The sequence below is a fragment of the Silurus meridionalis genome, chromosome 5 (genome assembly GCF_014805685.1).
Source record: "Silurus meridionalis isolate SWU-2019-XX chromosome 5, ASM1480568v1, whole genome shotgun sequence".
NCBI lineage: Eukaryota > Metazoa > Chordata > Actinopteri > Siluriformes > Siluridae > Silurus > Silurus meridionalis.
The window spans coordinates 15942972-15965278 of NC_060888.1; the positions used below are offsets into that span (position 1 = coordinate 15942972).

Below are 22307 nucleotides of genomic sequence, written 5' to 3' on the forward strand. Positions count from 1 at the left end.
CTTTGTGTGTCAGAACAGTGACTGAACAAAAGGGTGGTGGAAGGCATCAGAATGAGCTCCTTGTGAAGAAATAATTTTACTAAATCCCAAACTGGAATACAGATGTACATTGCCACAGTACCTTAGAAGCCCCAGGTCACTGAACGGGTAAAGGTGCTTCTACAGCCTTCTGAACAATGGCTGATTGCCCTCTAGTGGCCTAACCAATTATTGCTGAAAAACGTCACAACATAGTAACTAAGGGAAGTAGTTAGTTTTATAGTTTGAGCCCAAACCCTAAAAATATACACCACAAAGAACAAGAACCCCTGAAAACCATCTGCAGAGAACCAACCACTGAAACAAAATGAAGAAATACACAGTACTTCAAAACACAACAAGGAGTCGTTTAGTGCTTTTTTTTTTAATTAGAGATAAGGAGACAATACAAAACATCCACTATGCAATATCTTTTGAGCTCTGTACACAGGTTGTCCTAATACATTGCTCCTCCTTTCTTTCATATCGATCCTTTTCATTAAATCCAGAATGTTTGCATTTAAGGAATGTGAACAATATTGTGACACCATAGTTTAGAATCAGATTCTGAAATGTTTGCAAATAAGAGCTGGAATCATTAAAACACTTGGAATTGTAAAATAAGAAGAGGGGAGGAAAGAGAGGAGAATTTATATTCCCAAAATAGTTCTTGATGCATCTTGTGCAATCACTTACAGTAAGTTGTTTTGTACTACACCTAATGTCAACTACACACATACTTAGAAAAAATTAACCATACGTTTGGCAAAAAAAAAAAAAAAAAAAAAGATTGACTGTAATAGTTGCTGTTCTACCTTATCCTCCTCAAACAATCTAAAGGAACCAGAAAAGAACAAGACCTGTCTGCACACATGTACAGTTATAATAATAGCCTCCATTTTATGATTTTTATTTTGTTCTTTGTATGTGTGAAATGATATGACAGCCAAATTTAATTTGTGGAGTTTGGAAACTGTCACTCAAACCCACCCCAACCCAACCCACAGCATTGCTGCCATAAGCCCCTGTCCTAACCATGTTGAAATGAACAGCTAAACAGCTCTATCTGACCAGAGTATCAGCCTTAATCAAGAGGACTTCCCTCAAGAGTGACCACTGAGGAACCCCCAAGCTTCTCAGCAAGAGTCTTTCGATCCTTGATGTCATCCAGTCCATTCACTTGCCACTCATGCTTGATACCTGTAGGACACAAGCAGAAGAGTTCAGACATGTAAACCTGACTCAGGAATAGCCACTACTTTTCACTTGGGCACTGAGTTCTATGTTTATACACACACTAAAACTCTAAAATGAACTACCAACCACTTATTTATGGTGCATTTCTGAAGCTTATTGTTAAAATACATTTGCATATTATTAAATAATAAAGCTAATAAACAAATAATTTGAAAGGTTTTCACCTGTAAACTTCTTCTTGATTGCATCCTTGGAGCTTGCAAAGATCATCTTGCTCTTGAGTGGAGCAGACTCTGGAGCCCTGAAAGAAACACACTGCTGTTGAGCTGCACCACTCAATTTTAAAACCATCTAAAACTATTACTTCCCCCAAAGACTTCCAAAAGTTTTAAGCTTTCCTTACCAAAAGATAAATACCAGATCCTCCTTCTTGCAATCCTTGGTCTCATATGTGGCGTCATACAGAGCATAACGGCAGTCATCAGGGGGCAACATCTTGACAAACTTAAGGAAGGGATCTCCTTCATCTCCCTGCAGGATCTCACGGCCCTCTTCAATGATGATTTGCTTTCTGTCGTCACTCAGGCAGAACAGCACAGCCTTCTTCCTCTTCTTACGCTCCTCCTCACTGCACTGTGCCTTACGCACTTTCATTTCGTTGAAGCAGGTCAGCACATTCTCTTGGACTGTGACTCCGGAGGCCTGCAAAGAAGCACATGGTAAATAACACTAGATATTGTTCAGTGAGACTGTACAAATGAACATGACAACCAGCAGGGCCAACTCAAACTAAGGCGATATCTACCTGCCTAACTCACTCTGCAATATCCAGATGTGAAAGCATCCAACATAAGGAAAAAATGATATCCAACAAAGATCAGGAAGTCACAAGTAAAGTAAAGTTAAAAAATAAATAAATAAATAAAAAACAAAAGCAATCAGGTGTGGCACAAGTTCTTAAAAGGAAATAAATATGCAGGGCGTGGAGGTTGCTTAAGTGGCAGAAATCCAAAGATACATGACCGAAGCTGGACTACTCTGCACTTTTAAAGAACTAGACATAACAGGATGTATGGTTAATTAAATAACCTCGATTAACAATTGTAAAAGAATCTTACAAGGCATGTCATACTACTGTCGGTAGTACAGGGAAGCTACAGAGGTGCAAAACTGAAAAACCAGGTCAAATGGCGGCATATAATCTTATTCAGCTCCTCAGATTTCCATTACAACATATGGTAGGAACAGAAACTGCAATGGGAGTTTTAGTCAAATTGCATTTCAATCTGCTTCCTTACTGCAATTTAAGACTTTCTAATGTGGCAAAACTCTAAAAACCAAACAGCAATCTGATGCCACAATCCAATGTTTGATCAGCAGCTCAATAACCGGTGGATTATATTAAAAGTCGCTGTTTAAAAAGAAAAAGATCAAGGAGCATTTGCCGATTTATGAATTTCGACTACTGAATGACTGCACTGTGCTCGAGTCACCACACGGAAGTGCATAAAAGAGTGTGGGTGGTTTCTCAGTCATGAGGAACGCATTTTAATTCTTTAAAAAATAAAATTAAAATAAAAGGATAAGTCTTATGGAGATTCAGCTCGAGTACGGTTCAAAATGTTGATACGCGGGTGGTTTCCCCGCCCATCCACAGCCGTCTTCCTGCTATACAGCTCCAAATGACGTTATTTGAAGGCCGAAGTACATCCGAGAAGACATTAAACCTGGCGGACGCCTAAAAGCACGTCGTCAAAACGTGTGCGACTCCATTAAGGTTCCTTCACACAGCGGAGCAATACATCAACCAGTCTACCCGCAATCTCACGTGCACGAGCCTGAAATGGCAAATTGTTTCAAACCGGAACCGGCACTTCCTTCACATTGTATACCACTCCAATGAAGGTTAAAAGAGAACCAAAAAAAATAATTATACCAAAATAATAATAATGCTCCTCGCTTTGTTAGCAAAATAATGATCTTCGAATGGCGTTAAATTTATTCTTTTATTTTTGGGGGCGACGCATGCGTGTTCGCGTCTGCAGTTCGGTGAGGAAGTGCAGGCCTGCTCTGTTTGCAATGCAGTTTCTAAAACGAGACCCTCCTACTATGTCTTCGCAAGGAAAAACCGCTATGTTCCTCTAAAAGCCCACCACGAATCCGAATAAATGTGACTAGAGGCGAATCTGAAACACTAAGACGCGGTGAATTCGCGCCTACAACTAGGACGAGACGTCGTCGTGCAAACGCGGCTTCCTTTTTGCGTCGAATTATTTAACTTAAGACATTGAATTATTGTATATATGTATAAATGTATTTTGGCGCATGACTTGTGTATATATAGTCCCAGCCAATATGCGATCCATTGTCCATTAATATTTACCGAATAGGAAATATAAGGCCAGTTGATCCGTGCATCAGTAATCAGGGTGGGGCCACAGTGAATGCGGGGTGATGCATGTGCTGGCCATCTTAACGCACAAAAAAAAACCCGAGGAGGGAAAAAAACGAAAATAAAGCATTTAATGGATCCAAACGAGCCTCCTTATGATCACATAGAGTCCCATATGAGTGATTTTTTTATTCTCGGATTTGTGACTGCGACAGATGCCCACATTCAGACAAAGGACCGAGTCGTGCTAAGCGAGTTAGCGTTAGTCCTGTAATGACGGCCTTCTCCGCCTGGATCACTGAAGCGACGGTGCCCGAGGCTTTACTTTCACACTGCCTGATATAACGTGCAAAGGCTGTCATGCGGTCTATAAAAAAGGCTAATCAAACCAATGAACACCAGATAAGAGATCTTTGTGAGGGACTAGATTAATTAGCAAAAACCAGAGGGATGAGGAAATGGCGTCTAGTTTTTTTTTTTTTTGTCATTATCATCAAATCCGCGTTAACATGATAAAGCAAACACTTTCCAGCCTGGCCATTCGACACGGGATTCATTTCTTGCACCGGATGACATCTTTAACGCTTAAGTTTTAAGATTACTGCAAATCCGGCTCGATGATGGAGCTAACAAGCTAACGGACATGGAATGGCGGAATGTCGTCAATCCAGACCGATGAGAAAAATCTTCCAGGAAGCATCCAGTGTTCATATTTTAAATATACACAAATTTTAAAAATCAGTTACAAATTTAAACGCTTACGATAAGTTGGAATCAACCAAACAAGGGTAAAATATGACAAATGCACACGTACCATCGCAGCGTCTCTGTTAGTCGGCGTGTAAAGAGAAATTGAATGAGCGGTGATGCGGGCTCGCGCTCTCTTCTCTCTCTCTCTCTCTCTCGCGCACTTGACTCACACGGACGCGCCCTTCAACGCGCGCACCCGCCGTTCGGATGGGGACGAGCGTGTCGTGAGCGGTCACGTGATTCCTCTGGCTGACCGACGGGATGTGAAGTCCTGCGTCCTATAGCAGCGATTAGGTGCAATGGCCTATGGAGGTCCATGTAACACAAAAAACCGCAGGGTGCGTTAAACAATGAGAACATTTGGATAAGACAATTAAACGCACCTGCAGCTTGTTCTGCAGGTTTTTGAGGCAAATGCACATGGGAGTGTTCATGATACGTTCATTTGTTAAAAAGGATGATTTATGTGTAATTACTAGTCACCCTTGTGGTTTTATATACAGCGTGAGCTCCTTACACACGGAACCTGTGTGCAGTTAAACAGTGAAAAGCGAGGGCAGTGTAGGAGATGCGTCAATGAACCTGCCACAATTTCGGAAAAACCGTTATTTTTGCGACAGATGCTGTATTTTGCCCGACCCTCTAAAAGTGAATGGTAAGAGGTGGAATCTGATCAGTGCTGATGCCTGCAATAAGTTGTGATCAGACCTCTGTCTCTGCCCCTTTTAAGGTTCGCTTAACTCGCTTCCAAATAAGGAAGCAAACGGCGTGAGCCGTGCACGCGCACCAGCCGCTCGCGACTCCTATGGCCATATAAGGAAAAAGGCCCTTTCTGCTGTGTCTGCGCCTAGCACCAGTCCTGCAGTTTTCCCTTTGGACACTAGAGGGAGATGCAACGCGGCAAAGTACATAGAAACGTTAGACAACAAGTGAAATGTCTAATTTTCTGTCCCTAAATCGTATTTAATAAAATGAAACGATGGCGCTCAAAGTCTAAAACCAAATACCAGAGAAGAATGAATACATTTTAAGAAGCTCGAGGTCTGCTGATCTCAGCATTTATCTGTGACTGAGAGGGATCCAATGTTCACCCATCAAGACGGCAGCTCTTATGTAAATCAAGACACGGATTCGGAAACACAAATACTCGAGTCGGTGCCGACACCTAGTGTGCAAAACCTGCCCTACATTTCAAGTAACATGAAGTAATCAAGTAACATTACTTTTTTTACTGCAAATAAAAAAAAAAAAAACACAGGCAAATTACTTGCAAATGACGTTTATTTAATGGGAACATTGCTATATGAATAGAGCTTTTTATATAGAAGAAAACCCTGGCAGTTTTAAAGCTATTCATTCGCATTGCCTGAATGAATAAAACTATCATACATAGGCAGAGGAAACAAGTAAGGTTGAAATATGATGTGAGCTGACAGAAATCTGGAAGCAGAGTGGGCATATTACTCACTGAACAAACAAAAACGAACAGAAATGTTCCCATAGAAGATTGATCTCCTAACACATGTAAATAAAGGTGAAATACAATGTGAGAACAGTTCTTGTAACAGAACCTACTCAACTTGGGCCAAATATTAAAAACTGAGGAAAAGAAAAATGTTATGACTAGTAAGATCGTGCAAAACTACATTGCTTTTTTAATCAGCAAAGTAGCATAACAGTTACAGGAGTGGATAAAGGAAAACATGGACAGTCATTAACACTGTCAACCAACCAACCAACCAACCAACAAAAATCCTTAACAAAAAAAAAAAAAAAAAGAAACTTTTGTTTTGAATGACCTCTCAGCACATCATTTTGTAATTTGGTTAACTACCATGTGGCTACTATTTAACTACAGACCAAGTTTTCAATTATTTCTTACCACATTTGTTTTTGAAGCACCCTACAATTCAATGTGCTAATTCAGCCAGGTGTTCCCTGACAACTAAACTACTTATCTCCTAAAACAGAAGACAGTACAATAACACAAACGATTGCAAAAGATCTTAAATCAAACGCAATGTTCAAGTTTGTTGAAAAGATGGAATGTATAAATAATCCCATACAGGTGATGAAGTAACAATGCTCTGTAAATGATACACATTAGTGTTGTTATATTTCTTTTACTGTAGACAAGATTTCATTATATCAAGTGTTTTAATGAAATCATGGCTTGTCATTTAAACATATAAATATGAAAAAATGTATGTCTAGTGCAACTTCCTGTATGACAAACTGCCATGAAAGGTGCCTGTGAGTCTTACTACAAAGGGCAAGATCTTTGGTAATATTAAAATAAGTACTTGTAAACAAATTACTTCATCTCCTTTAAGGAGGATAGACCATGTGCAAAAGCAATCTTATGAGAGAAGTTGTCTGATGCACTTTTAATCAGTTATTTTCTTCTTAAAAAAGGTACATTCAGTACATGTTTTATATGATCTGAATAATAGCCATTTTGCATTAAACATTTAGGAGCAAATCAAATAGCCAACCACAAAACATTGAGGAGGCCAAAATGGTATTTTATTTAACATTGTAAAATATACTGATTGCACCTTTTTTAAAAGCAAAATACTTTGCAACAGAAGACATGTTTAAGTGCCATTTTTGGGAAAGTGTATTAGCAGTATTTGGTGTCAAATGATTGGTTGAATTTGTGTTGTGCTCTGTGTATCTCAGGAATCCTTGATTAGCTTAAAAAGCTATCTTGACTTCTTCTCATTTGTAATTGCTTGAGTTCTTGATTTATTCAGCATTCCTGTAGCCTAGACAAAAACAAGAAACAAATGGCAAACATTTATTGGCCAAATAGCATTACACAATGCATCAATCCATATTTCATTAATTTGTGAAAGCTTACTTTTTGGATAATTCATATAATGTAAAAATGTAAATTATTATCCTCTACATACCTGCTCCAGTAACACTCCAGCTGCTTGGTCTATGGCAGTGCCAACATTTCGATACTGGCCAGAGTAGCGAATAAAGGCCCAGGTGAGCATAGCTACCATGGCCACACTCAGCATTAAGTCGCATGCAAATGAAACACTACTCAAGCCGATGACCAATAAAAGTGCAGAGAGCACATACAAGAAACAAACCAGGACGAAAAGCACTGCTGGGGTGCGGAATGCACTGAAAACATTCTTTGACTGAAAAGAGAAAGACATTTTTTTTTTATTACGCATCAGAAAAGTCGATCTTATCATGAATTAATTAATCATTAATTCTGTTCACGCCTTTCACCTCATTGTGCTTGCAGAAAGACTCTAGGAGTTCCTTTATCTCAACCTCTAACTGAGCTTGATAGCGGTCGCAGAAATCTTTCCCACCCATCTTCTTTATGCTGCTAAAGTGATGGAGAGCCTCACACATTAAGAAGTTGTGCTTCTCCAGCAAATTGTCAGGGTCCATATAAGGCAGATCTCCACCACAGACCTGGCAAAGAAACACCAGCTGACAGTAAGACAAGTCATACACATTCTATCTTTATCACCAATTAAATAATTTGGTAAAAGCTGGGTTTATACTGTTCTGAAGGATAGGTCATTGTCAAATGTTTCTTTAGTATACTGTAGCATTAAGCATCAACACATACTGAATACAATACAATCAATATACAATCAATACAATCAAGATTTTTATAGGACGTGTTTTTATTTATTATTATTTTTTTAGGAAACCAAATGCAGTGAACTGATTTCAAGTCACATACCAACCTTCTCCATATTCTTGTAATACTGGTCCTTAGCAGATGCCACAGCTGCCAAATTGTTAGCCTCAGCTGTAGCCTGCATGAGTCAGCACATAACACTTATGACTGTTCTGAACATGAGCTTGGAATGTAGACAGAAACCGCTTATGCGGGTTGCTTGCAATGAATTAGCATTAAGGTGGTTTCACATTCATTTAGAATTGCTCACACCAAACCAGGACATGAGCAATCAATGGAAATTAGACCTTAACTTTTTTGTACTGTTAGAAAAATGCTTGGTGTGAAAATGAAATCTGTCATATCACTTATTTTTTTCAGTGTCTTTTATAAATGGTCACAAACAGTTGCACATTTTTACAATTCAGGTTATGCATGCCATGTATTATTACCTGCAGCATAGACTTTGGATGTGGTAGATCCTCACCCTGGTATATTTTAATATATGACTGGGGGAAGAGGGGAAAAAACCAAACAAAACAAAAAAAACCATATGATTGACACATTATTCCTCCACTGAACATAAACACTACACACACACACACATCGCCAGATGTATGACTGCTGTGCTCACCTTAAAATATTCCAGCAGGCCCCTGCATGTTACCTTGTTGCCATTGATCTCCTTTACAGCCAGACTTTCAGGGTCCAACAGCATGGGGATAAGGCTGCAGAGCTCTTTTATAAACTCTGGAGCCACATCTAATGCGTGGAGAGGAGAAGAAAAAGCCAATTTGTACAACTGTGAAGTTCTATCAGAATCATGCGCATGTTTTTTTCTAGAGTTTTTAACAAATGGTCACAGTCACAATGTATAACAATGGAACATAACAGGCTGGTCTGAGTGTTTAAGAAATCATTGTTGATCTGGGATTTTAACACACATCAGCACAGTAAACCACCCAAAGACATTATTAAATAAATAAATAAATACACCTTCATAAAAAAGGTCAGAGAGGAAATGGCCAGAATGTTTTTTAACTGACAGGAAGGTTACAGTAACCCAAATAACCCCTCTGAGTTAACCATTGTGTTTGTGTTGTCAGTTTCCATTTTAATCCACAGCATCAAACCAAACATATTTAGAGATAATAATAGGCTGAACAGTCTAACAAGCACATACCTGGGCAACAAGAGACAACAGTCAGTCAAATGTTCCAAAATCTTTGAATGTGAATGCTTTAAAATTCTCCAGTATTAAGTACCTTAAAGTTTAATAGTTCTATCACCTCAGATAAATGATTCTTTTCGGGTTCATAAAGCATTTTAATCCCACTGTAATTTACTACTTACTCGCCATAATCCTCTACGTGGGCACAAACAGAAATAGAGAAACTGTTAAAACTGCAATGTAAAATTAACCTGGACTCATCCTTAATCTTCCTTACTATTTTGGACAACAGTACGCTACTTATGGAAAAGCTAGGAGATATTCTTATATTAATTATAAACCCTGGGAAAATAATAAAAAAACATGACACAGGGACTAAATTGTGACTGTCCAAATAAATGCTAGCAATTTAGCAAAGAAGACATTTCAAGGGGACCTTGAAACAATGGGAAAGCAGAGGCCAGTACCGCAGATCTGTCCCTTAAACGAAGGGCTCGTGGCAACCTTCAGGCCGGGGTGTGGTAAGAGGAAGCAGGAAATGGATGTGAAACAGGAATGAATGTGCTTTCTCACGGTTTGTAGCTCCTCATGCTGAGATTCCTTCACCTGAGAACAAAAGACAAGTAAAGCCGTGGCTATATGTATAGGCATGCATTTAGTTTTAACACTGCTGTAGTGAAATGTTAATACAGGCCTGCTCGATAAAATGTGATGTAAATTAATTATAATAAATGTATTATATAATCCTGTAACATAAAACCCATACATTTGATACTGCACATAAAATTCTTTATTATTCCTTTGAGTACTTAATAACAAGCCTTTTTTAAGCATTCCTATAGCAGTCATGAAATGCATGTAGTGTACCTGGAGCCGTTTATCCAAGAATTGTTTGCCTCCCTTCAACCCATAGCTGTACTCATAGGGGAAGCTCCAGTCTCTGATCAAAAACATGAGTGACTAAGGAAAGCCAAAGATGGACAAACAAAACAACATTCTTACTGCTCACAAGACATCTGATATTTTCGTGAAACAGAATATCATTTTTGAAACAAATATCATTTTTGTCTTAACAATACATCTCTCCTTACCTGAAAGGGCTTTAAATAGATTTCATCCATTGCCAGTCGCCCATACTCCGTGAACAACTACAGGGGGGGAAAAAATGCAGGTTATTATTTTCAAGCACAATATGGTTTTTCAATTTTGGGGATATAATCGTTATTCATTACAGAAATTAGCCAGTTACTGCAAACTCCAACCTCAAACTCAATATAATTGTAATTGATCAACTATAGCTAAAATAAGGTACAAGACAATTTTCACAAACATAAAACCAAGTACCAAATAAAACTTTATGTATTTCATGGTGAACTCACCTGAAGCTGCTGCAAGTCATCTTCTTGGATATTCTGTGAAAGGTTGTATATCTAGAAAAACAAGCACTTATATATGAAAATCAATATGCACCATGTCCCCCAACACAATTGTTCAATTTCACCTTTGGAAAACGTTAAATAACACTATTACTACCTAGTTTTGCCAAACAGCTCACATTCCTGTACCAACTACTGATGCACTAATGTGAAAATGTCACACTTAAGTCTAAAATCACATTCCACAGCATGCAGAAATTTTAATTGATATGATATATTTTTAACCAGCAGTGTTTTTCTAGTGGCTAATATCAGCCTCTCTCACTCACCTGCTTTGCACTTTCTCCTTCATCAGCCTATTATAGGAGCAGAGTGTTAAGTATATAGCCTTAAGCTACAAGTACTGGGCTCTGTGCCGAAAACTACACCTACAGTCCTAAAGTCCTCCAAGTGTATACATTAGTGATGTTATCAAGGTGTGGACCTACTGTGTACAAATCCTGACACACACTAATAGGAAAATATGGGCTGTATGTATATCTGCACCTGCACTGAGCTGGTCATGGTGCTGAGTGCAAAGATTGTAGCACAGTCTTTCACAGTGGACTGGTTATCAAAGGCTCCCTGTGTGTCCATAAGCAACACTGCCACCTTGATAAAAAAAAGAAAAAAAAAATTATAAACTGGCATTGTGCTTGTACTGTTCGCCATTAAGCTTAAGAACTGGATAAAGAGCATAACAAATGTGAATTTTGCACCAGCTGGAAAAATGGCCAGAAGTTTCAGAACTCTTTTTATTTACACAGATTTAAAGTAGCAAAAAGTTGAAATCAGCAATAACACAAATGTATTTAAAATGAAAAATAAATAAATAAAACAGAAATATGAACCACAACTTTAAATTTCATAAGCATACAATGAACCACACTGATCTCTCTGTACTTCTTTTCCTCATAGTGAACACTTCACTCCATAGATGGATGCCTGTGGTTTCAGGCTCTGAGCCACCACTCACTAATGCACTAATGTGAAAATGTCTGGTTCAAGTTCCTAGTACACTTACATCAGGTTAAACAGCATACACAAGATAACGTTTAATTAATTATATATTAATATTTCTAGGCAAATTAGCCTTGTTATTTGTTTTTTTTACTATCTAATATCATCCTTTCTTTCTCACCTGCCTTGCACTTTTTTCCCCTCATCAGCCTAGTAAAAAGAAAAACCCAAGTGTTAAGTATACAGCCCAAAGCTATAAGCACTGGGCTCTGTGCCAAATCCCAGACTTCCCAGACGTGTATACATTAGGGATGTCATCAGGGTGTAGACCTACTGTGTGCAAATCCTGACACGCTAATTCTCTCTTTTCTTTACTACCACCACTGCTTTCATGAGCTTGTATTATGAGTTTACTGTGCTTACATCTAAGATACCAGAATCTGATCTTAACTAGTTAACCGCTTAACTATTTAAAATCAGCAATAAATAAATAAATAAATAAATAAATACATTATTTGTTGACTGTATACATGCAGAGATTTTGTGTGTTTAAAATGACACCAGACTGATCTCCCTGTACCTCTTTGCCATTACTTTTCCTCATAGTGAAGACTTCACTCCACAGTTGGATGCCCGTGGTTTCAGGCTCTGAGCCGCCCCTCCAAGAGAATCCTGTGAGGGGTTCATTCTCCTGACCAAGCCAGTCCTGCCCAGGCTAATAAACCAGAAAAAAATAGCAAATTAGGATAACGGATAAATATCCATCTTAATTAAATTAGTTCATAGATTTCTAGCCATTGTCTTGGAAGAATTTTGTTTATTTTCGTCTATTACTTACCTCCAACACACTTTATTCAACTATTTACCTCATTAATAAAACATCCTGAGATAAACTGGCCATGCCAGGAGCAGGGGGAACACAAAAAAGGTGTGAGACATGGGGTGCCTCTGTGGACTAAATAATTTACATGGATCATTTTGGGGATTTTGACATTTTACAACTTCACATCTCAAATGCAGAAATTATAGAATAATAAGCCATCAGCTACCAGAGAATGCTAGTCATGTTTGTTGTATATTTTTATGTTTTACAATATGAAAGAGTATTAAACTCAGGTTGTCACTTTGACATTTAATATAAATCTGTGATTTAATTCAATTAATTTTAATTTGTAAAGTGCTTTTAACAATGTATCATTTTAAAGCAGCTTTTCTGATGTGTCATACAGGCTCATACAGTCTTAGAGCAAAGTTCAAGGGGATTTGCTTAGCTAGATACCCATCTACACTAAAGAATGCATGAATTAATATGTGCTCTCCAAGGATCTTAAAAAGCTATTGAAACTCCATTTTATTGAAATTCTTTCCACCACTTGCACCTACTATACTTGTAAGCTAATGTGTAATATGGGCTCTTTTCTCATTAGTACGAGTAGACAATAGGTTCTGTTAAAGGCCTAGTCAACATCAAAATAAAACAAAAGTTAAATAACACAAGTCCTGCCCAGTTTTGCCAAAAAGCTCACATTACTGTACCAACTATTGATGCACTGATGTGAAAATGTCTGGTCTGAGTCCAAGTAAATTTACATCAGCCCAGACAGCATACACAATTTTTCCAGTGGCTAACATCAGCCTCTCTCACTTACCTGCCATGCCCTTTCTCCCTCATCAGCCTATTACAATAACAGTGTTGAATATATAGCCTAAAGCTATAAGCACTGGGCACTGTGCCAAATCCCACAGCCTTTCTCTTCGTGTATACATTAGGGATGTCATCAAGGTGTAGACCCACCATGTGCAAATCCTGACACGCTAATTCTTTGTTTCCCCAACAACCACTGCTGCTTTCATGATGTTGTATTAAGAGATTTACGGTACTTACATCTAAGACTTCAAAATCTTAACTAGCTTTAGGCATAGTTTTCAAAAAAAAACTATAATAAAAAATATTATAGCTAGCTAGATGGGAATTCATAACTACATTTATTTTCCATGGTTAAGATGTATACACCAGACATTTGTTCTCATTGATTTTAAAGTTTCTCAAAAAGACAACAATAAGAAGCAATCGGAAAATGTTGTTGTAGAAAAAGGTGATCAACTTTACAATGCTGTTAAATTAGCCTATTAGAAAAATAAAACTGCTCAGTGGATAATATTCTGTGCAACTTATCAGAAGGTTTATAGTTCAGGTCATATCATTGGCAAACAGATTTGGGCTTGGCTGAGATTGGCCCTTCAACTCTGCTCTAGTGGTGTCTTACAAATCCTGACTATGTACTATGACCCCATTCCAAGGATTTTTTATTTATTTATTTTTTTAATAAAGCATCTTTCCAAAGAAAGATAGGGCAACATTTCAGCAAGCGACAATGACTAAACTAACAAAAGTCCCTGCAGCTGCATTTAAACAAATGACACATTTTGTTTGAAGCAGTTAACAGCAAGAGTGTAATTTGTCATGCTATTTCAGTCAAATTGTTTCCTACTTTGAATGAGGCGGCTCCTGGACATGCTTAGTGGATATATAAAGTCTGCCACTAAGCCAGAACACTTAACTCCAGTGATGATGATGATGATTTTTTTTTTTTAAACACCCTTGATGTTGAAAGAAGATTGAACATTAAGCTTTATACTACAGCTCTGCTGAATATCTTGTATCATAGAGTCGCTCAATTCACGCATCTCTAATACTTGATCATTTCCATAGTAACAACCTATATAGGGACAAATATGTCAGATTTTCCACATTAAGAAATGAAGCCCATTTAAGAATTTGGGGAGATTCATAAAGAGTGGACTGCAGCTGGAGTCAGTGCTTTAAGAGACACCATGCACAGACGTATCAATGAGCTACAACTGACTGATTCCTTGTGTCAAGCCATTTCTGAACCACAGACAACGTCAGAGGTGTCTTACCTGGGCAAAGGACAAAAAAGACTGGACTGTTGCTCAGTGGGCCAAAGCTGCCTTTCAGATGAAAGGAAAGAACATTTTGCATTTCATTTCGAAAGCAATGTCCCAGAGTCTGGAGGAATTGAGGAGAGGCACAGAATCCAAGTTGCTTGAGGTCCAGTGTAAAGTTTGCACAGTCAGTGATGGTTTGGGGAGTCATGTCATCTGCTGGTGTTGGTCCACTGTGTTTTATCAGGTCTAAGGTCAGCACAGCCATCTACCAGGAAGTTTTAGAGCACTCCCTCTGCTGACCAGCTCTATGGAGATGCTGATTTCAATTTTGAACAGGACTTGGCACCTGCCCACACTGCCAAAAGTACTAATACCTGGTTTAAGGTCAATGACATCCCTGTGCTTAATTTGCCAGCAAACACACCCGAACTAAACCCAATGGAGAATCTATGGGGTATTGTAAAGAGGTCTAAAGGCCGCTATCAGAGCAACCTCGGCTCACAGACCGTTCTCCTCCATACCACACAGCATTGCTACAGTAATTAATGCACAGGGAGCCCCAAGTATTGAGTTCTGTACATGTTCATACTTTTCAGTAGTCCAACATTTCTGTGTTCAAAATCTTTTTTTTTAATTTATTAATTTTTTATTGGTCTTAAGTAATATTCACATTTTCTGAGATACTGAATGTTAGGGTTTCTTTAGCTGTAAGCCATAAATCATCAAAATGAAAAGAAATAAACACTTGAAATATATCAGTCTGTGTGTGATCAATCTATATGAGTTTCACTTTTTTGTATTGAATTACTAAAATAAATCAACTTTTTATTGATATTCTGTATTAAGAGGCACCTGTATTTGTGGAAAAACTCAGTTTGCAAATACATTTTTTTTTTTTAAAGATTCACAGGTTCAAAAGCATATAATTCTTTCTGCAATGTTCAATTTTTTTTCATGAAAATCGCTTAAGAGAAAAGCAGTGACGTAAATATTTAGGTATAATGAACAGATCCTTTACCTTCTCAGGCATTGCAGATTTACCAGAAGTTTCCCAACTCTCAGCATTATGTTGTGCAGTTTTGAATCCAGTTTGAAAAGGCAACTAATTTTTTCCAGACAAATTAACTTTTTTGCAAATTGAAAATTTCTTCTTTGATTTTTTGACCTTGATTCAACTTGATCTAATTTTCTGTTTTTATTAAGTCTTGCATAGTCCTGGAGTTGTTTGGCTGTGGGGTTGGGCTCATAAATTTCAACCTTTGATGTTTTCTTAGAAGCATCTATGCCTCACAAGAATCACTGAGGCTGAATAAATTCTGTCTGCCTCATTGAGAAAGAAAATACCATCGATTTAGATTGCGTTTTTCAAATACTTTTCACAAGAAAGTCCTCTGGATACACAATGAGCAGCAGAATTTTTGGAGGTATTGGTATATACTCACTGCCATGGCTTGGCTGAATTCTTAACATGCAATTCTATTGGTAACAAACTAAATATTAAATATATCTTTCAGTGTTCACAGCATCCATTGCCATAGTCAACTCTGCAGTGTGAAATGGTGACCTGCTAAAATGGTGCTGCACAAGACTTTTCTGTCATAAAGGTACAATGTGCAAGTCTTTTAGAATTTACCAATCTGAGGTATATGACAACTCCATATCCCATTTCACTTGATTCTGGGAAGTGATAAATCTGTGCTGCTATTGTCACACTAAAATAAACTGGTTTTATGCATCTTGCCACACTGAATTCAGCCAATTGATGCACTCTATCTTTTTGCAAGTTGTTTAAGAATGTCATCATCACACACCAGACATTCTTTGCACAACTGTTGCATTAGCATCTTTGTTGGCAATATAACAGGTGCAAGAAAACCCAAGGGGTTGTAGATAAAACTCGCCATTTGCATGATGCCTATTCTGGTTACAGGTTGTTCTTTCAAACTGGTCTCAAACTTAAACATAGAAGTTGACACACCACAGCACTCCTACAACTCTCTTGGGAGAAAATACATCTTGACTCAAGTCCAAGTCTCTCACATCTTTAACTCTTTCTCTTTCAGGAACAGATACCAACAATACACAACTGTTGCATGCCCACTTGGCAAGATGAAAGCCTTCACTAATACAAAGATTGGTGGGACCTTTATACAAAGCACATACTTGATGAAGACTTAAAAGCTCTTGAGGGCTGTGTTGACTGATACAGCATATGCCTTGCTACAGTTTTCCTCTGCTGTTTTCCTAAGGGGAAAGTTAGAACACTTGGAAAGCACTATGCATCAAAAGATGGACAACGATTTTTCTACTCATCCAAGTCCTGATTTACATCATCATCTGACCACAACAGAAAGCACAACAGGTCTGTGCCCTTTTTGAGAACTCTACCCTTAAAACACATTGTTTCAACATCTGCCATCATGGCAACTGACTTTGTTTCCACATTAGCTTGCACTCCTTATTGCCTCAGAGAAATTCAACTGAGCATCAATGTAAGGTAATTTCACCTCAATGAGGTGAAGCCCACTTACCAACATTGTAGTGTTGTGTAATGATTTCCACTCTTTTGTTTAAACACTTAGGAAAGTTCAACAAAGTTTTTTATTCCCAGTTTAGCCATTAAGCAAAGTGTTTTCTACTTGTATCTTAGAGTTCATGGTGCTCAACGTGTTCATTTATCAAATTTGGACATTCAACCATCCTGCTAGTAACTAAAGTAGCAGAGGTGCCGGGATCCATTAATACATCCACTACCTCATCACTCTTTTTGGACTTTATTTTAGCAAGTATTATATTAAGAATACAGTTTTCTCCAGTCCCAGTACAGTTGTTTGTTTCATGGCTCACTGTAACAGGAAAAGTATTAACTGTTTATCAACTTTTACTGTTACTTTCTAGTAATCTTTATTTAGAGTAGCTACATGTAACATAATTGACAACTGATGCTTCTGGTACAGTCTTTTCTTAAATGTCCCTTAACTGAACATCCAAAGCAAAATCCACTTCTTTACAAAATGTCCAATTTGTCTTTAGAAAGTTTAGAACAGAATATTGATCCAAGGTATATCTTTTCTAAAACAATGCACAAGGATAAATAAAAGCTGCATTTACTGATGCATATTTTTTCTTTGTTGTGGTCAAGTCTTATGATTTTCATTAACCTGATTCGCATCAGTTCCACAACTGTTAGCTCTTTTTTCATTCATTTTCCGCTTGGTTCCTTGAATAGCCTTAGTGTGTTTTTCATTATCGGGCAAAGCATCCAGATCACCAAAATGGGGATTTATTGGTACCTTTGCTTTCCAATCAATAAAGTCACCAACTGTATGAGCTTGGCTCTCCTCAAACATGTGCCCTCAATTTTTCTAATGATTTGTAGGTCAGTTTTGAGATGATCATCCTGTTATGAGGATTAACCAACCAGTGTTCTCCATGACAAGGCACCAGGAACAGTGGAAATGCACTTAGACTTTCCATCCTCTGACTTTATCTAAGGCCATTTGAATGTCAATTTCTAGCTCATTTCAAAACCTCTCATGTAACAGTCTCTCCTAAAAGACCTGAACTCTATTAAACAAAGAAACATCTCACTGAGGTAAACAAGATTGTCTTTCATTCCTTCTTAGTATTTCTGTGAAAGCTGTCTGACTTTGCTTTAATTTTTTAAGCACTACTGTAACAGTATTTTGGCATAAAGTCACATGTTCTTGTGCAGACCATTGCTTTACAGTATTTGTTTTCATCTTACAGGTATACTTGACTGAGTATCATGATGTGACATGAATTTTGCCATTCCTTAATAATACAGCTTATTTTTCATGCTCATAAAGCTCCGGGTTTCTTTAATCCACAACTCCATCTTTTTCATGAATTTTCCCTCAGCACAAGAATTTCACGTGAAACCAGCAATTCTGATCGGCCTCCTGTTCTTCATATTTTAAATACAACATTGATGTATTCTTTTTAGCAAATTCTACAAAAGGTTTTTAAAGGTATATTAAAATACATAGTTATCAACATTAAACAAATTGGAGTTTTCCATCAACAATTAAATTTCGTTTGCTTCTACAAATAATTGTCACATTAACTGCTGGTTAACTTGTTCTGAGGCTTCTCTTCCAAGCCCTGGTCACGGAGCGCCCTCTTGCGCTGAGACTGTGTAATAGCTGCGTCGTCTTGCATTTGTAAAAAAAACAATTTTGTTATGCAAATCCACTAACTTAGTCACGCACTACAGCTTTTGCAAACTACACAGATTATCAATTTTCATTCATTCATTACTTCACTGTGCCCAAAATACTGTACGACGAAGTGTTTGTCAGCACTCCAGCACGCTCCTCCCTTAACAGTCAGGTGCAGGGAAATTGTGCTTTTAAACCGCTTATCTTCTATTGGACGATAAACAAACCATTTGATTTACATGCACTATGCCTGTGAGTGTCTTATAATGAGTCCACAAGGGTTGACATATTTATTGGTTATCTTCTTTCTTAGCATTTGACGACTCACAGACCATAGCTTCATTTATCATGGTTAATTCTTTCAAGCCAACTAAGAGACATGTTCATTTCTTTTACACATCATTTTGAGGCATGACATCTTTTTAACAAGGTATTTGTACTTTTACTTATTAATGCTTTACTTATTATGATTTACTCAACTTATGATAATCAACATTTAAAAGCTTTGCGCGCTTATTTACAGTCTACATCTTATTAACGTGCCCCCAGCTTGGCGTTCCCCATGACTTCACTGGATTTTCAGTGACACCGTGCAAAAATGAGTCGCTGAAACAAGCGCACTAAGAACAAATATAAGGGAAATAAAGAAATATATCTAACATTACATGCTTTTTTTAAACAGAAATGTTGATGATAAATTTACATAATAAAAATATGAAATATGAATCTTACAAGAACTAAAAATGGAGAGCGACTGAGCATGAGTTAGAGGATCAACTGGTGCTATTATCCAAGAGATAACCAACTAATAAAATTTACATGGCTGTTCCATACTATTAATGTTAGAATGTTTAAATATGTACAGGCATGTGTTATACACACCCCCCCTATATATCTTTTCTCTATTCTTCATTGTGTAGTACTCTACACCTTTCTTACTGCACAGCAATTACCAACTGTCAAATCAGGAGGTCTTGATTAATTTTCAGTAACAGCATGGCTTTGACAGTAGCTCCAGTTGTATTATAGAAAACAGGCCAACATTACTGCACTTTGATCTAATAAATGTCCGATTTGCAAATGTTCCACACAACCTAAGCCTAATAATAAATGGATTGTTCAGTCATTGATGTGGATTGTTCCAACACTGCTTTCAGGAATGAGAGTTTTTGCACTTTTATGTGCTCGTGTTTTGCCTTAAAAAAGACAAACAAATGTCCCTTTAGCTGCTATAACATAAGTAAAAACAGGAACTAACTTGGAAAACAGAAGCCATATACATATTAAAAGGTAACTACAACCTTTTTCAAATTGTGGCATTGTTCATCAAATGTAATCCAATAAATGAAACTGTAATCAGAGTGAATTTTTTCCCCCCAAATAACAGCATGGCCCATCATGGATTATTGCTTCCTTATTTCCAAACTCACTGAAACTCTAGATTTCTGAAGTAATCCATTGCACAAATAACAGCTCATTTGTAAGGATAAGTGACTGACCTTCCTGTGCATATATCGCAGCATTAAGTCCAGGAGAAAACTCTTTCCCTTGCGAAAAGCACCAGCAACAGATACCACCACCACATCCATATCTCGGACATTGGGTGCTAGGAGTATGCTTTCAAGTGCTTCCGTGTTCAACCCGAAGGAGTGCTCCTCTTTATTGACGGTCACTATTTGGACCGCGCCAGGTTCAGTTGCCATCTTTGGTTCTCTGCTGTGGAAGACATGTAGAGAGAGAGTTAATAACTCAGAGTAAACGCAAACAAAGTACTTGTTTAATTACGAACTGCCAAACTATATCACAAGCATTCTAGAAAGTAACATTTCAGGCAATGAAAGGTTTTTTTTTCTTGGAAATGTGTAAAGTAGACTCAGAGAGGGTAAAAGCATGCTCCACTCCACTCAGAGATCTACATCGAAGTGAAAGAACGCCTTTGTGTTTTGCCATCTTGGCCACCCTCGCCTGTAGGCAAATTAATCCAGTCACCAGTTTCACGCAGTCATTCCAGACCTGTATCATTAAAAAGAGGTTGACTGCTTTGAAGGTTCCACTACAAGTAATGCAGTCCAACCTGCAGTAGCAGTCTAACCATCTGTATATGTGGAAAATGCCTCAAAATTGCAGTGGAGGATTGAGGTGTGGTAAGTCTACACAAGTGGCAACATGCCACACATTTCTCACTGGTGATTCTGTAGTTCTTTCTTCACAGCTCTTACATGAACGAAGCATCAGGAAGGAGGAAAAACTACTTACTCTCCAAAATATTCATCAAATTAATTGGAATCTGTCGTGTGGGATTCAGTTAAACAAGTTGAAAAAAAAAATCAACACCAACCACACAAGTTATGTAACTAATACATTTTGGCTTACACACAGCTCTCTCCAGCTTCTCTGGGCTGGAGTTGTCGGGCTGAAGGACCTGTCCAAAAGCAACGTGTCAAGAGCCTCTGTTTTCACTGCTACAAACAGCAAAACGTTATAAAAACTCTATAATCCACTATAATAATGGTAGAGCTCTTTACACAACAAAAACTATGTTTGCCAACCCTTATTATTCAGCATTGACCATGGAAACATTGGCAAGGAAACACTTTACGACAGTTTACACTAGTAACAAAGGTCTTTTTTTTCATAGCTAAAGTGCACATAATATATATATAATCCAAATAATGTGGTTTATCCTAAAAAAAAAACAAAAAAGGCAAAAAATACCTGCAATGTGTAAGAATGCGCTGCAAACTCGTTTAACAACAAAAGCCGACGCCTGAGCATTTCTTTTCCAGAAGTATCTCTAAACACCACACACACATTCACCATCCAACAGTACAATGTTTTAATATATCTTACCTTTATTATGTTATATTTTTAACTTGCCACAGTTTAAAAAACAACCCAGTCCACCGGAGTCTGGAAACAATTAGACAACTTTTTTCCTCCGACGCTAAACAGAGCTGTAACACCCACACCGCAGTGCTACACGGGAAGTGTAGTTTGTTTGCAAGGGCTCTGCCCTCAATTTCAGGCCTCACTACGTGTCACAGCCCGAAAATGACAAGTTAAAAGAACTACAGCTCCCGGTATGCACTTTAATAAAACTAATCTCATACGCCGGATCGAAATTAGTGTGTTATATATTTTTTTCACTTTGACACATTGTGCTTAAAACGTTATTCGTATTATGGAAGAAGGATATAGAGAGTGAGCCCAGGCATTTCACATAAACTACTGCAGGCCATTTGGCGAGCGCCTGTCTATCAAACTTTGCTCAGTGATAGATATGAGGAGCAAACGCATTGTAACTAGATTAGGGGTGCACAAACCTTTTCCTATGAAGGGTTAAAAATCAGACTTGATTAAGAAAATCTCAATCACAAATCTTATTTATGATTTAATAACATTTAAAAACATAAAGTAAGAAATAGAAAATATTACTCTGTAATCTATTTAACTTATCCACTTATATTTTCCAAATTCTAAGTCAGAGAAACTTAAAATACAATAAATAACAATCCAAAGTATTGTACAATAGAGTTTAATGCCTAATGCAGCTAATCAATGACATCTAATGAGAGACATAAAGACTGGTCCTTATTTTCCAAAGGTTTTTCCAAATTGAATTTTTCCATTCTTCTTCTTCTCATATATTCTATGATGG

General features: G+C 37.6%; 2 protein-coding genes across 3 annotated transcripts; both read right to left on the minus strand.

Moving 5' to 3' along the window:
* Positions 1-384: 384 nt before the first annotated feature.
* On the minus strand, positions 385-4617 carry cfl1 (cofilin 1). The gene is made up of 4 exons (XM_046849184.1): positions 4422-4617; positions 1619-1917; positions 1440-1516; positions 385-1218 (listed from the first exon to the last, which is right to left on the minus strand). Exons 1-4 carry the CDS (start codon positions 4422-4424, stop codon positions 1103-1105), a joined length of 495 nt encoding a protein of 164 aa, XP_046705140.1. The 5' UTR covers positions 4425-4617; the 3' UTR covers positions 385-1102.
* Positions 4618-5620: 1003 nt separating this feature from the next.
* On the minus strand, positions 5621-21639 carry atl3 (atlastin 3). 2 transcript variants are annotated; one of them, XM_046849182.1, is made up of 14 exons: positions 21500-21639; positions 20149-20365; positions 12139-12273; positions 11106-11210; positions 10563-10613; positions 10275-10331; positions 10051-10143; positions 9651-9789; positions 8647-8774; positions 8465-8521; positions 8080-8151; positions 7607-7798; positions 7273-7512; positions 5621-7125 (listed from the first exon to the last, which is right to left on the minus strand). In XM_046849182.1, exons 2-14 carry the CDS (start codon positions 20350-20352, stop codon positions 7063-7065), a joined length of 1536 nt encoding a protein of 511 aa, XP_046705138.1. In that variant the 5' UTR covers positions 20353-20365; positions 21500-21639; the 3' UTR covers positions 5621-7062. The 2 variants fall into 2 exon arrangements, with proteins under 2 accessions (XP_046705138.1, XP_046705139.1); XM_046849183.1 differs by lacking the exon at positions 21500-21639 and adding an exon at positions 21023-21111.
* Positions 21640-22307: the final 668 nt, after the last annotated feature.

Coding starts and splice junctions, on each gene's coding strand:
- cfl1 (XM_046849184.1), bottom strand. Junction 1,517..1,618: donor GATCTGGTATTTATCTTTTG/GTAAGGAAAGCT, acceptor TGTTTCTTTCAG/GGCTCCAGAGTCTGCTCCAC. Junction 1,219..1,439: donor AATCAAGAAGAAGTTTACAG/GTGAAAACCTTT, acceptor TGTGTCCTACAG/GTATCAAGCATGAGTGGCAA.
- atl3 (XM_046849182.1), bottom strand. CDS start 20,352: ATGGCAACTGAACCTGGCGCGGTCCAAATAGTGACCGTCAATAAAGAG. Junction 11,211..12,138: donor GGAAAAGTAATGGCAAAGAG/GTACAGGGAGAT, acceptor TTTTTTATCAAG/GTGGCAGTGTTGCTTATGGA. Junction 10,144..10,274: donor TCTATTTAAAGCCCTTTCAG/GTAAGGAGAGAT, acceptor GGCTTTCCTTAG/TCACTCATGTTTTTGATCAG.